This window comes from Chrysemys picta, chromosome 6 (genome assembly GCF_011386835.1).
Source record: "Chrysemys picta bellii isolate R12L10 chromosome 6, ASM1138683v2, whole genome shotgun sequence".
Classification (NCBI taxonomy): domain Eukaryota; kingdom Metazoa; phylum Chordata; order Testudines; family Emydidae; genus Chrysemys; species Chrysemys picta.
In genome coordinates this window covers 90,868,329-90,882,786 of record NC_088796.1, presented here as the reverse complement: position 1 = coordinate 90,882,786, position 14,458 = coordinate 90,868,329, and the positions used below count along the sequence as shown (strand labels likewise).

Sequence of the window (14,458 nt, the reverse complement as noted above, 5' to 3'; positions counted from 1 at the left end):
GTGTTGCTCACCTACAAGAAGGAATGGGGTTGGAGATGGGAAAAGATGAAGACAAGTGAGAGATTTTTTGGAGAGAAGAGGTGCAGCAATTAAATGGGAATTATTTTTAAACAATTTAGTCGTTTTACACCAAGTTAAAGTCTTCTCACTTAAAATATGAATGTCATAATTTGGAAGATGCTTCTCTTAGCTCTATAATAACCATATAGTACTCATGATCTTAGCTGTGCAGTGAAATAGATGCATCATAGGTGACATGAGATTGACTTATAATTAAAATATCTTTAAGGAATTATTCTGTGGTCTGAAATCTTATCAGGATAAGAATTTGTGCCTCTTTGATTCTTTATGATGTATTAAAGAAGGCCTGAAAGTTGCAGTTCCCTTCCCCCATTCTTATATTTTACCATAGAAATATGAGGGACATAAAATTTTGTCTTCCTGATTTTTTTTGAAGGCCGTCCTTGAATCACAGGGATGTAATGGGAGTATTCTCAAGTCTTCACTTTTAAAGATCAGGAATGTTAAATTTTTAACAGACAGGCTGAGGTGTTTAATGCCTATTTTCCTTCAGCCTTCAATAAAAGGGTTAATTGTGAGCAGATGTTTAACATGCTTAGCGTTAATAACAAGGGGAAAGGCACACAAGCCAGAATAGGGAAAGAACAGGCTAAATTAATATTTAGATGAGTTATATTTATTCAAGTTGACAGGGCTTGACAAAATTCATCCTAGGTACTTAAGGAACTAGTTGGAGCAGTCTCAGTACCAGTAACAAATATCTTCAAGAACTCATGGAGGACTGGAGAAGAGCAAACACAATACTTACCTTTAGAAGGAGGAACAAACAGGACCCAGGGAATTATAAACTAGTTAGCCTAACTTTGATACCTGGAGAGATACTGGAACAAATTATTAAACAATCAGTTTGTAAAAGCTCCTAAAGGATACTAGGTGACACATAATAGCAACATAAATTTGTCAAGAATAAATCATGCCATACCACCTAATTTCCTTTTTTGAAAGGGATGGGGGAAGTGGTAGACATGATATATCTTGATTTTTAGTAAGGCTTTTGACACGAAATTCTCACAATCAAACAAGGGAAATGTGATCTAAATGGAATTACTATAAGGTGGGTGAACAGCTGGTTGAAAACCCATACTTGGAGTAGTTATCAATGACTTGCTGTCAGACTGGGAGGGTGTATCTAGTGGGGTCACTAAGGAGTCTGTCTTGGGTCCAATACTGGTCAGTATTTTCATTAATGGAGTGGAGAGTATGCTAATGAAATTTGAAGAGGACACCAAACTGGGAGGGTTTGCCAGCACTTTGGAGGACAGGCTTAGAATTTAGTGTAACCTTGGTACATTGGAGAATTGGTAAGTAATCAACAGGATGAAATTCAGTAAAGACAAGTGCAAAGTACCATATATACTTGTTCATAAGCTGAATATTTTTGGTAAAGTGACGCATCAAAGAGTGAGAGCCGCGATCGGCCGAACCTGCAGACACCGCAGGTAAACAAACCAGCCTGCCCCGTCAGGGTGCTTACCCTGGCGGACCACGGGCCAAAGGTTGCCGATCCCTGTTCTAATATATTGTAGTTTTGTTTACCGGAAGGCGCTCCAAGTAAACAAAACGTCCCGACCCGCCAGCGGCTTACGCTGACGGGCAAGGAGCCAAAGTTTTCCAATCCCTGAAGTATAGGGTCGGTTTATGAAAGGGTCATATAATTTTTGCTATTTTTACCTATCCATTTTGGGGGGTCAGCTTATAAACGAACAGGCTAATGAATGAATATATACGGTATTATACTTTAGGAAGGAAAAATTGAGTTCCCAAATATGAAATGGGGAATAAATGGCTAGGTAGTACTGCAGAAAAGGATCTGGAGGTTAGAGTGAATCACAAATTGAATATGATCCAATAGTGTAATGCAGTGGCAAAAAAGGCCCAATATAATTACGGTATGTATTAACATAAGTGTCATATGTAAGACATGAGAGGTAACTGTCCCATTCTGCCTGGCGCTGGTGAGTCCTTAGCTGGAGTATTGTGTCCTGTCTTAAAATGTCCCGTCTGAAACTGATGTGGATAGACTGGAGGGAGTCCAGAGGAGATGAGCAAAAATGATTAAAGGTTTAGAAAATCTGACCTATGAGGAAAGATTTAAAAAAAAAAAAACCCAAACTTGGGAACCTTTAGTCTTGAGAAGACTGGGATGGGGGAGATACCTGATAAGAGCTGTTTTATAAAGAAGATCAATTGTTCTCCATGTCCACTGAAGGCAGGGCAAGAAGTAATCTTATTTGCAGCAAGGGAGATATAGATTAGATATGAGGAAAAACTATCTAACTATTAGTATTCTTAGGTACTTAAAATACATTACCTGGAGGTTGTGGAATCCCTATCTTTGGAGGTTTTAAAGAATGGGTTAGACAAACACCTGTCTGGGTTGGTCTAGGTATACTTGTTCCTGGCTTAGCTCGGGGTCGACTCACTAGATGACCTCTGGAGGTCCCTTCCTGTCTTACATTTCTGTGATTCTGTATTTCTATTTATTAAGTAACAAAACCAAAATCAGAAATTTTAAATAGTGAATAAAACCCAACTTTATCTCTTAGATAAAGATATGCTCTTTCATGGCATCTGACATAATTCTGCCAGGCCTTCAGTCATTCGGGGCACTAGTCAAGACGTGAATTCCCAATGGAGAGGAACAAACGGGCCCTCTGCTTACCCTGTAAAGAAGCAAAAAAAAAACACACAAAAAAAAAACCTATTAACCTATTTCTTCAGCAAGGGTTTTTTCCCTGTACATTTTAATGCAAGTATTGTTCTGCAGAAAATGTGTCACAAGCTCATAGACATCAAGTTCTTTGGCTTTTGGAAAATGTTTTCATCTCTCTTAAGTGCTTGTATGAAATCCCTGCAGTTACTTAGAATTTGAATAGAAGTGCAGTAGCTGCTGATGTGGCAACACAGAAACATTCCTTCCTGCTTCTGTCAGCAACATGCATTTATGGTTTAAAGGTCAAAGTGATTTAAATAGTAAAACCGACTCATGAAAATGTCTGTCATTTCTGAACACAGTATACGTCTGGATTTTAATACACCTTCTTAAACTGTATTCGTATTATGTAGGAAAGAGTGTTTATCTTTTAAATCAGAGAATCTGACATGTAAGAATTAGAAAAATTTCTTCAATGAACAGAAAAAGAAGAGATTACAATGTTAACTTAAAACATAATAAAATATTTTTGTTTAATTCATCGAACTGTGATCTGTCTCTCCCTTTGTGGTATTTGGATAATAGGAGATACATTTTATTTGCAAAATTATAATCAGCAGTTAATTAATGAGCAGTAATTAGTGGTGAACAGAATAATGGAATTAGTGGTAAATACAGTTCAAAATTATCACTTATCTTTTTGAAAAAGATGCTTTGTGGCTTATGAGAGTTCTGTTTGTTTTCCAAAGGAGCTATGTCTGCAAACACCAGCTGAGATTTGCTGTTCCTTTTCCAGCAAGCAGTGATGTATTCAGTGGTTTTTTAATTTTAATCTGTATCATTTGTATTCTCTCCTAAGAGAGATTTGCTGTTCTGCAGAAACAATGCATTCGTATTAACTGGCTCCAGATGTTTGTATTGTGTACTTCTGTGAGGGCTGCAAAAGCCTTCCTCTCTAAGCAGTGTTAACATTATATATGTAGAAACTGTGTGTACACACTAGCTTTTTCCTGAAATTTCCTCTTTACTATAGTTCAGTGGCTCTCAACCTTTCAGACTACTGTACCCCTTTCAGGAGTTTGATTTGTCTTGAATACCCATTACAAAATCAGACATAAAAATACAAAAGTGTCACAGCACACTATTACTGAAAAATTGCCAACTTTCTCATTTTTACCATATAATTATAAATCAATTGGAATATAAATATTGAACTTACATTCTAGTGTATAGTATATAGAGCAGTATAAACAAGTCATTCTCTGTATAAAATTTAAATTTGTTCTGACTTCACTACTACTTTTTATGTAGTCTGTTGTAAAACTAGGCAAATATTGAGATGAGTTGATGTGCTATAGATGATGTAGCTCTGACCTTGGAAGATTAGTGTAGAGCTGTTTTCAGAGTAGCAGCCGTGTTAGTCTGTATCCGCAAAAAAACCAGGAGTACTTGTGGCATCTTAGAGACTAACAAATTTATTAGAGCATAAGCTTTCGTGGGCTACAGCCCACTTCTTCGGATGCATATGCATATGCTGTAGCCCACGAAAGCTTATGCTCTAATAAATTTGTTAGTCTCTAAGGTGCCACAAGTACTCCTGTTCTTTTAGTGTAGAGCTGCACTCCTTTGAGTTGATGTTACAGGAACAACCAATGGAATGGTAGACAACAGTGAATTATGAGGCTGTCTGCTGTATTTACTACCTTTGTTTGTTAAAACACAGTATGTAGGGTTACCATACGTCCGGATTTTCCCGGACATGTCTGGATTTTTGGGACTCAAATCCCCGTCCGGGGGGAAATCCCAAAAAGCCGAACGTGTCCGGGAAAATCCGGCGCCACTGGGCCGGGGGCTGGCCTGGGCGGCTGGGGGGTGGGCCGGGCGGGGCCGGGCAGGGCCGGGGGGTGCGCCGGGCCGCCGGGGGCCGTGGCAGGCCGCCGGGGGTGCTGGGCGGGCTGGGGGTGCTCGGCCGGGGACCCGGGGGCCGGGCCGGGGGTGGTCGGCCGGGGCCGGCAGTGCTGGGCGGGCCGGGGGTGGTCGGCCGGGGGCCGGGACTGGCACCCCAGGGCCCGAGCCGACCCAGGCTGGAGCCGCCGGGGGCGCCAGCCTGGGCCGCGCCTCCTCCCCCCACACCCCCCTTACCTGCTTCAGGCTTCTCGTGAATCAAATGTTCGCGGGAAGCAGGGGAGGGGGCGGAGACTTTGGGGAAGGGGCGGAGTTGGGGCGGGGGCGTGGGCGGGGCGGGGCCGGGGCCCTGTGGAGTGTCCTCCATTTGGAGGCACAAAATATGGTAACCCTACAGTATGTTCCTCTAAATAATATTGCTAAACAAAAGCTGTGGGGTGAATCCTGAGAATGTGGTAATCGAGAGCCCATAAAAGCTTATGCTCAAATAAATTTGTTAGTCTCTAAGAAGAACAGGAGTACTTGTGGCGCCTATTCTTTTTGCGGATACAGACTAACACGGCTGCTACTCTGAAACCTGTAATTGAGAGAGAATCTCACCCAAAGGACAATGTTTTCTGCAATGCTTACGCAGTGGGGTAAAGTTTAGGCTGTTGTGGTAATGGTCACCTTGTCTGACAAATTTTCTTCCTCTTGGGACTTTTTTCAAACAAACCTGGGGTTATTTTTTGTGTAGAATTTTGTGTTTATGAATCATAACTATAAATTTATTTAACACTTGGCCATACTTGAATTACCTTCTGTTGTGATAGCTTCACAAAATTCTGGATTTTGGATGGCTCGCAGAAGTGCTCCTGCAACGTAGTATTTTAATATGAAAATTCTAGCATTTTGTGTTGCATTTCAGCAGGATTGAGCTGAGGTCTAAAATAACTGCAAGTTTATGGTTAGCAGAGAAGAATTAGAAAAAAATTAGAAGAACTTGAAAAAAAGTTAAGATAAAGCATTTCACATCTATAGGGTGCTAGACCTGATGGTCTGCTGTTAAAGCAGGGGACTGGTAGTTGGACTGCTTTGTTCTACTAGCTCTGGCACTGACTCGTGGGACCTGTATGCCTCACATTTTCCCATGTGTGAAGTAATAAATGCTTTCCTACTTCTCATGAGGTGTGATGCAGAATTAATGTTGGTATAAATGTTGAGTCCTCTGAAAAGCATTGTTGAAATGCTTGTATCTTGTTAATGTGTTAACCTCTGTAATACAACAAAGACCTGCTAAGTCATTGTTTGCAAAACTTCATTCTTCAGAATCACCATGAGAATTGGACTCTCTTCACCTCTCAGAAAAGATTTAGTAGTAAACTTTATAGAGAAGTTTCATATGAAAGATACCATTAATTTTATAAAATATACAGCATTGTGTTATAGCATAAAGTGTAATTAACACTAAATCAAAATTGACATATGTAATGAACAAAGTATATAGTCACATGCTAATAAACAGCATTCAGACAAATACTCTGGTTATTAATGACAGGTTTCAGAGTAACAGCCGTGTTAGTCTGTATCCGCAAAAAGAAGAACAGGAGGACTTGTGGCACCTTAGAGACTAACAATTTTATTAGAGCATAAGCTTTCGTGGACTACAGCCCACTTCTTCGGAAGTGGGCTGTAGTCCACGAAAGCTTATGCTCTAATAAATTTGTTAGTCTCTAAGGTGCCACAAGTACTCCTCTTCTTCTTTTTTCTGGTTATTAATGAAATTTATCAAGGCTCAAGTATCTCTAATATTCAGGCTGGACTAGGATCATATGACTAAGAATAAATCTAATGTGAATGTATCAAAACTGCATTCAAAATATTTAATTTTGCCAATGTCAGTTATTCTTAAGTAAGCATCTGCCAGCAGTGCCCCTCTGCCATGTACATTGGCCAAACTGGACAATCTCTACATAAAAGAATAAATGGACACAAATCAGATGTCAAGAATTATAACCTTCAAAAACCAGGTGGAGAACACTTCAATCTCCCTGGTCACTCGATTACAGACCTAAAAGTCGCAATATTACAACAAAAAACTTCAAAACAGACTCCAGTGAGAGACTGCTGAATTGGAATTAATTTACAAATTGGACAGCATTAAATTAGGCTTGAATAAAGAGTGGATGGGTCATTACACAAAGTAAAACTATTTCCCCATGTTTATTCCCCCCCCCCCCCCCACGGTTCCTCACACCTTCTTGTCAACTTCTGGAAATGGGCCATTTTGATTACCACTACAAAGTTTTTTTTTTCTCTTCTGCTGGTAATAGCTCACCTTAACTGATCACTCTCATTATAGTGTGTATGGTAACACCCATTGTTTCATGTTCTCTGTGTGTGTGTGTGTGTGTGTGTGTGTGTGTGTGTGTATATATATCCATCTGTCTTCCTACTGTATTTTCCACTGTATGCATCTGATGAAGTGGGTTTTAGCCCATAAAAGCTTATGCTCAAATAAATGTGTTAGTCTCTAAGGTGCCACAAGTACTCCTGTTCTTTTTAAGCATCTATAGTTACACTTCAAGTGAAAAAACTGAGTGAGAAATGTGGATCTGCATAATCATTACCACTTGAGACCACAATCAGCTTATTTCAATTTAATGTTTGATTTTTCTTGTAGAGGAAGCCCACATGTGAAGGGGACACCACGTTATAAGGAAGAGCAATGTGCTCCTTCGTTAAATCTAGAGATGAAGAAAGTGCTGGATTTGCAAGCATCTATCACCAGGTTTGGTATATAATCATACATGTGTCTAGAGTTTTTGCCTCAATAATGGAGATTTTTTTTTAAACAACGAGTTGCGGGGAGTGGAACGAGAAAATAGACCAAAGAAAGTAAAATCTAAGTTGCTAATTGGTAGATGGAAAGTGGAAGCTTATTTGCACAAATCCTTCGCCTCAGTGCTTGTCTACAGGCCTTGTCTATGGTGTGGATTTTTTGCCCTGGTGTAGCAGCATCAGTACAAACATCTAATGTAGACATCCTGTACAGGTGTAAAAAATTACTCGTACTGCTGCTGCACATTTGTACACCCTTTAGAAACTCTTAGCTATTTTTCAAATAGCTTTTCTATATTCTGTCTGGCTCATGCAAAATACAGAGTAGTATGGTATACAGAATGGTGGTACCAGTCCTCATACCTACTAAACTTGCTAGGGCAGAGACAAAGGCTGAGTGGAGAACTTGACCTGTGAAGTCCAGGGAAAGCTTCCTTCTTCCATTGGTGAGCACATTTCCTTCCCCCCGCAACGCTGAAAGGTACTATATTGAAGTGTCCACACTGTGCTCAGCATTAATACAAGACGAAAGACCTATTTCCTGCCCTGAAAGACTCTAAACAAACATCATAAATTTAAGTGCACTGGATTACTCAGAAAGAAACTCAGTCTGGATTGTTTATAATAGGAGTGACTTTTTTTAAATCTGTAGCACTGTGGGGTAGTGTGTGTGGGTTTTATGGAAGTGATTTTTTTTTCAGATGGGACTTGAAAAAAAAGAGGATGGGTACATGATTCACAGATGTGCAAAAGGAAGTTCCAAGTGTAGGGGTGGCATGGAAGAAGGCACAAAAACGATAGTGAAAGAAGAGGGAGAGAGGAAATATAAACACAAGTCGCAGCTGAGTTTTAACTTCCATTTAGCCTCCTCTTTTCAGGGGTGCTTGTGTGTACTGAATTGTTAGAGAGCTTATTCCTTCAGTCTCCCACTTCCCTGGTCTTTCTCGCATGAACAGAAAGCAACAATACCTGAAGTCCAAAGGTGCAAACAATTTGATGTTTATTGGGGTGAACTTCCAGCAAGCTTAAATCCAAGTTCCTTTTTCCTTATTTTTGAATCCCAACTTATTTCCGGTTTGCCCCTAATTTATATAGTAATATTCTTAGCTATACCTTAACCAATCATTCTACTAAAATTTACCTAAGCAATCCTAACAAATGGTAACATGATTAGCTAACCAATTATATCCCACCACTTTAATTAGTTTACACCCAGCAAAATTAATTATACAGCAGACAGAAACAATCACAGAACCAGACTGAGAACATGCAAATAAACATAGCAAAGTGGGAACTATAATGACAAAACAACACAGAAGTGAGGATTTCACAACTACATCTGTACAGACATAAGGGTTTCCCAGCTGTGTCTATTGATAAGTGAGTTCTTACCATACAGAAAACTATCAAACTAAATTTCCTTTTACATCTTCTAGGCTCTTCCCTTTCTCTGGAGGTGATAGATCGGATCATCTTCCTAACAGCCCCAGATTGTCTTATTTCAATATGGCTAGTTTGAAATGTGAGGATGTGACCACACGCTTCCCAGCTTATGGCTGCCTCTTAGCCAGAGGCATTGGCCTAAGAACAGGGCCTCAGACAGTCACAGTGAGAGAAGGCCCTTACACAGATTCTTTCTTTTATACCTCTATAACTAGCTAAATGATAAACATAGACCTAAATTCTTAAAGTATAGGCCTTTACAGACAGGCTTGAATATCTATATCCTAACACGAATTATATACATAATGTATGCTATATGCATAGTCTTGTAGAAAGGAAACCCCTATTTTTGACTCATTCTGCAAATATTTAAGGAATACCAATCAATGTTTTAATTTTTACTAAGTTATGAATAGTGCATTGTGGAATTAAATGGGTAGCGCTGCTTCAGATGTGTGTTTTTTAGTTATAGCAAGCAATGGACCTCAGATTTTTTTTCATGTTGTAACTTGAATGGTACTCACCCTCACCACTCCTTAATATATTCTGTGGGGAATTTTGAAAAATATTTACAGTAGGTGTAAAAATTAATAATTTTGAACTTTGTATATGTATTACACACTTGAATATGCGACATTAAAGTAATTTTGGTAGACATGATTATGAAAACTCAAAAATAACCTTAGAAATCAGAATAAATTTAGCAAAGGATTATTTCAGTGTCTCCACTATAAATTGTGTATTTTGTGTGCTTGTGTGCTTCTATGTAGAATTTGGCACTGGGTTCAGAGTGCATATAAAATATTTTGTTTGGGAAAAAATAAACATCTTTTGAGTGATTCTTTGCTTTTATGAGGTGGAATGATACGTTAATTCCACAATGAGAAGGAATCTTTCCGGGCACCCTCAACTTCTGCAGATTCTAGGACTTCATTTGAGAAAAATTAAGTTTCTAGGTTCTTGATAGTGAAACATACATAATGGGAGTATACAGTGATAACATGTTTTCCTATGTCTGCATGCAAACCGTTCTGTTACATCTGCCTGAGAGCTTTGCAATGCTGAAGCAGAGTGTAAACTGGTCAGAGTTTTGTTAGTTTTAGCTGCTGCCATTCAGTATCCTGTGAGCAGTAGTGAATTTGAAAAGAATCTAGTAACCTTCACTCTACATACCCCTCTGCCCACCGTTGTAGAAAGCCAGGAGGCTCTAGATGCGGGGAGGAAGGGGCACTCAGCTTTATCAGACACCTACATTTGCCTAAATAGTCCAGGGACAGCACCCTGGGTCAGAATCCTAGTATTGTCCCTTTTCCCAGCAGAAGATTTCTCATTGAATGGGTGTTGGCTATGGGTAAGAGCATCCCTCCAAATGTTTGACCTTTTGCCTAATAGCCTCTTGCTATTTAGGTGTCTGGTAAATTTCCTAAATCCTTTGTGGAAGAGTCATGAAAATTAAGGGGTGTGCATTGGTGGATGGGTGGAAGAGTGAGTGGGTTGTAGAGGAAATGCAGGATTGAGGGAGATGGGGAGAGAATATAGGTAGGAGATAGGAAACATGATGTTGGGAGGAAGAGTGATAGGGAGTGAGGAAAGGAGGAAAACACTGAAAATAACTTGGGGAGGGGTAGAAAGAGACCACGTTCTGCTATAGGAAAGAAACTGAACTGAAGCCAGACAGGCAAAGAAAGTGTAACAAAATAAATTAAAAAAAAAAAAAAGTTAGTAAGTGAAAATTCAGTACAGTGCAATACAGCATACAGGTTTTAGCTATTTTAAATTGTAGGGAGCCTGGCTTTTGGGAGGGGTTTAGCTACAACGGGTATTTTTCACTCTGACAATAGGTATAGGTCTCAGATTAGCAGCTGTCACATAAAGCTTTGATAAGATAAACTCCTCTTCAAACAGTAATTAATTCAGGGAAGTCCCACGGCCTTTGTTATACAGGAGCTCAGACTAGATGATCACAGTAGTCCCGTCTGGTTTTATAATCTATGAATATCAGTAATCTGGTATGATGGTTAAGTAATTGTTACTTCCAATAATTTTACACATTTTTCACTTTCACAAAAAGAAAATAGTCTTCATCAGTAACACTGCTAATTTATCCATTCAATGTTCATGAACTCTGAATTCTTGGAGAAGTGGAAACACCTCTCATATTTTGTTAGTTCAATATCTTGATAAACCTTTTAACTGCATACTACATCTTCCACAGTGTAACTTGAGTAATTGATTCCAGACATCTGTTTATTTACAGTGTTATAAAGTAGCATTTTGTTACATGAATAGTCCTCTGAGTGTTTGGTTTAGACAACCCATCTCTGCAGAGTAACAATTGCTTTTCCTCAGTTTGCAGTCCATGCTGGAGGACCTACTGGTTGCTACTGCTGATGGATTGCTCCACCTTATTCACTGGGATGGCATGACAAATGGAAGGAAGGCCATCAACCTATCTACAGTACCATTTTCTGTAGACCTGCAGTCTTCTCGAGGTACTTTCCCACCTCTGTCCCCATCCCCCCTTTATTGGTTAGATACTATGGAAAAAATACCTTCTACATCAAAAATCTAAGTCTGATAACTTTTTCTGCTCTAACAACTGAAGAGGAGACAGGTTCTTTTCTTCTGTAAATATAGATAATCTAGCCTATTGTACTGAGATCCTATTACACACAGAGAGAATACTTGAAAGATTGTAAACTCTGGCTAGCAAAATGATTGTGATGACAGTTCTTAATAATTGCTCTTGTTTCATCAGCAGGTTCATTCTCGGGCTTTGAAGATATACACATTAGAGATATGGAATATTGTGCCACACTTGATGGGTTTGCTGCTGTTTTTAATGATGGCAGAGTTGGTTTCATTACCCCAATATCAAGTAGATTCACTGCTGAGGTACAGTTTACTTACTGCTCTTATGACACATGTCTCTTGACGTTAATTTTTCATTTTTAAATGAGTTCTTGACATTCATCTGAATTCTTCAGTACACCTCTACCTTGATATAACACAAATTTGGATATAACGCGGTAAAGCAGTGCTCTGGGGGGAGGGGGCTGCGCACTTCGGATGGATCAAAGCAAGTTCAATATAATGTGGTTTCACCTATAACGCGGTAAGATTTTTTGGCTCCCAAGGACAGCGTTATATCGCGGTAGAGGTGTATTAGCTGTAGAGCCACTTCCACTAACATGACTACTAATATGGACAAATAAAACTACTATAGTCCATAAAAATCACTGGAATTAATAATTTTTAGGGCAGGAATTGTGGCCTTGTGAGAAAGCACAGGACAGGATGCTAAGAGATCTGGGGGCAGATAGAGAACAGGTGAAAATTGGCATATTTCTCGTTAAGTCGATTAAACTGTTAGTTTATAACAGCTCAGGATCTGTCACTTTGTTTATGTTCCCAGTTCTGGGGTTTTATTCCTGTTTCTGCCACTGGTTTCCTGTTACCACCTATAAACAGGGAATAATAGAATGGGTGTTTTCCCCAGCTGTGCAATACCTCAGAGGTGGTATTCTGCCTAACTATTGATTTAAGTGCTTTGAGAGGTGCCTATCACATTTATAGGTATGATTTCTAATGTTTCTATTAGAGAATTATGGTCTTTTCTGAGATGTTTTCTTCACTTTTAATTTAGCCTACAAACTACCCATACAGGGGGAAATAACTATTTTCCTTAACATTCAGGTATTTAGGGGCTTTTTGACTATATTTAATAATATATATTCAACTTTGTTTTGTTAGATTTCCTTACTTGACTTTTTTATTCTCCACAGAAGGCTTTTTCAGCTTCCTGGATTTTATATTGCTTAAATTTTTAATATTATCTAGATCCATCAGTTTCAGCTTGGATTTGGTAATGCTTTTTACTTGCATGAGCCTTGCTTGGTACATTCTACTTATTTTTCTGTAGTGCCATAAAAGCACATGGTTTACAATAAATGTTACAAATCTGTTTTACTTTGCTTAACCAGACCTCTCATTAAATTGAAGCCCATAACCCAGATAATTTCACAGGCATTTTTACATGTCATGCACCTAACTAAATTTTACAACAACCTTACAAAAATGGAGAAGGATGTCAGTTTTTGAGGCAAACTGTGCTTGTTACATGGTTTTATAATTTGTCATTCCTGTAATTTAAAAGACAAACTTTTAGAACATATCATCAGTGCCTTCAAAAATATTCTGGGCTTTTCCAGTATAGAAGTGTGATCTATTTTACCAAGAGCTGTGGTAAAAGAATAGAGATCTGACTTGGGATCTCTGTGTCAACATCCTCATTTTCTGAAGTGTCTCAATGCCTCCATTAAAGAGCAACATTTTAAAAAATGTTACAAAACATTGTGTTCTCTTAAGTGGTAAAAATCAGAAACTAACAAGAGTGACAGCTCGGTATGGACTGTTCCTTTGCCTTATTTAAAAGAAAAAGACAGATATGCTTTGCTTCAGGCTATCAAGATATAGCATACATTTGAAGACATTTATCTGGACATAATTTCTATCTTGAAAAAGAGGGGACATCTTAAAATTTAAAAAAATGTAGGTTTTAATTCCTCTTGGCCCAATGCAGTAGTCAGTCCTCCAGTCTCAGAGCGCCTCATGTCTTCTATGGTCATTGGTCACATCTGTGAATTCAGTGGGAGGTCCATGTATGGAGGGATGCAGATTGGGCCCACTTAGATGAATTAATATGCTGCATAAATAACATCTCTTGAAGCCTCCTTTTTTTTTAATCCCCCTTGCAGCAGCTCCGTGGTGTTTGGGCACAAGATGTTTTTGATGGAACTTGTGTGGCAGTAAATAACAAATACAGATTAATGGCATTTGGATGTGATAAGTAAGTTCTATATTGCTACTCTAAACGTCTAATGGGAAAGGTTTGGGGGGTTTTAATGAAACATAGATACAGTTTCCTGTATTTAGTACTACCTTATAAGAGTACAAAGTTGCATTGTTGGAACTTGTAAACTAATGAATAGGTATTCCATTGTAGGTTATATTTTGCTGTGGCTTGTAAAGAAATGTCAAAATGTCTTAAATTACAATATAATGAAGCAATGCCCCACAAGTGAAGTGTTTTTGCTATTTTTTTCTATAATAAAAATTAAGCTGTAAGCTTACTGGAGGATAACAGGGGCATATTACAAAGTAAACTCTCAAATATAAATACCTCAGTGATACAGACTAAATATGGGAAATGCCACTGGTTATGGTATTTCTTTAATGTAATTTGCTATATAAATGTTTAAATTGGATTCTTTGTCACTTTGGGTTAGACAACAGGGTTCCCCATTTTCTCTGTTCCCACTCAGTTCTCAGAAAATCGTTGTCCTGAGTTTGTCTCATCAGAGCTGCCATTGGGATTTCTTGAGCGCACTGTGGTTATTGCTTTCTCCCTGCATCTTAAGAGCAAACACATTTTTACCAATAAAGTTTTTAAAGATTAAAATTAGTGCCTTATATTTCTTGGATGAGATTTTTTTTTTATTTAAATGACTGAATTGCCTGTTTTGCTTTTTTTAAACCTTTGGTTTCTACAGTTTT

At 38.6% G+C, this 14,458-nt stretch overlaps 1 protein-coding gene across 1 annotated transcript in view; it reads left to right on the top strand.

Moving 5' to 3' along the window:
• RIC1 (RIC1 homolog, RAB6A GEF complex partner 1) overlaps positions 1-14,458 on the top strand; it is an 85,344-nt gene that overhangs the window by 37,011 nt on the left and 33,875 nt on the right. The window contains 4 exon segments of the mRNA XM_005296801.5: positions 7,302-7,409; positions 11,252-11,394; positions 11,661-11,797; positions 13,660-13,751. Coding sequence (XP_005296858.2) covers positions 7,302-7,409; positions 11,252-11,394; positions 11,661-11,797; positions 13,660-13,751 — 480 coding nt within the window.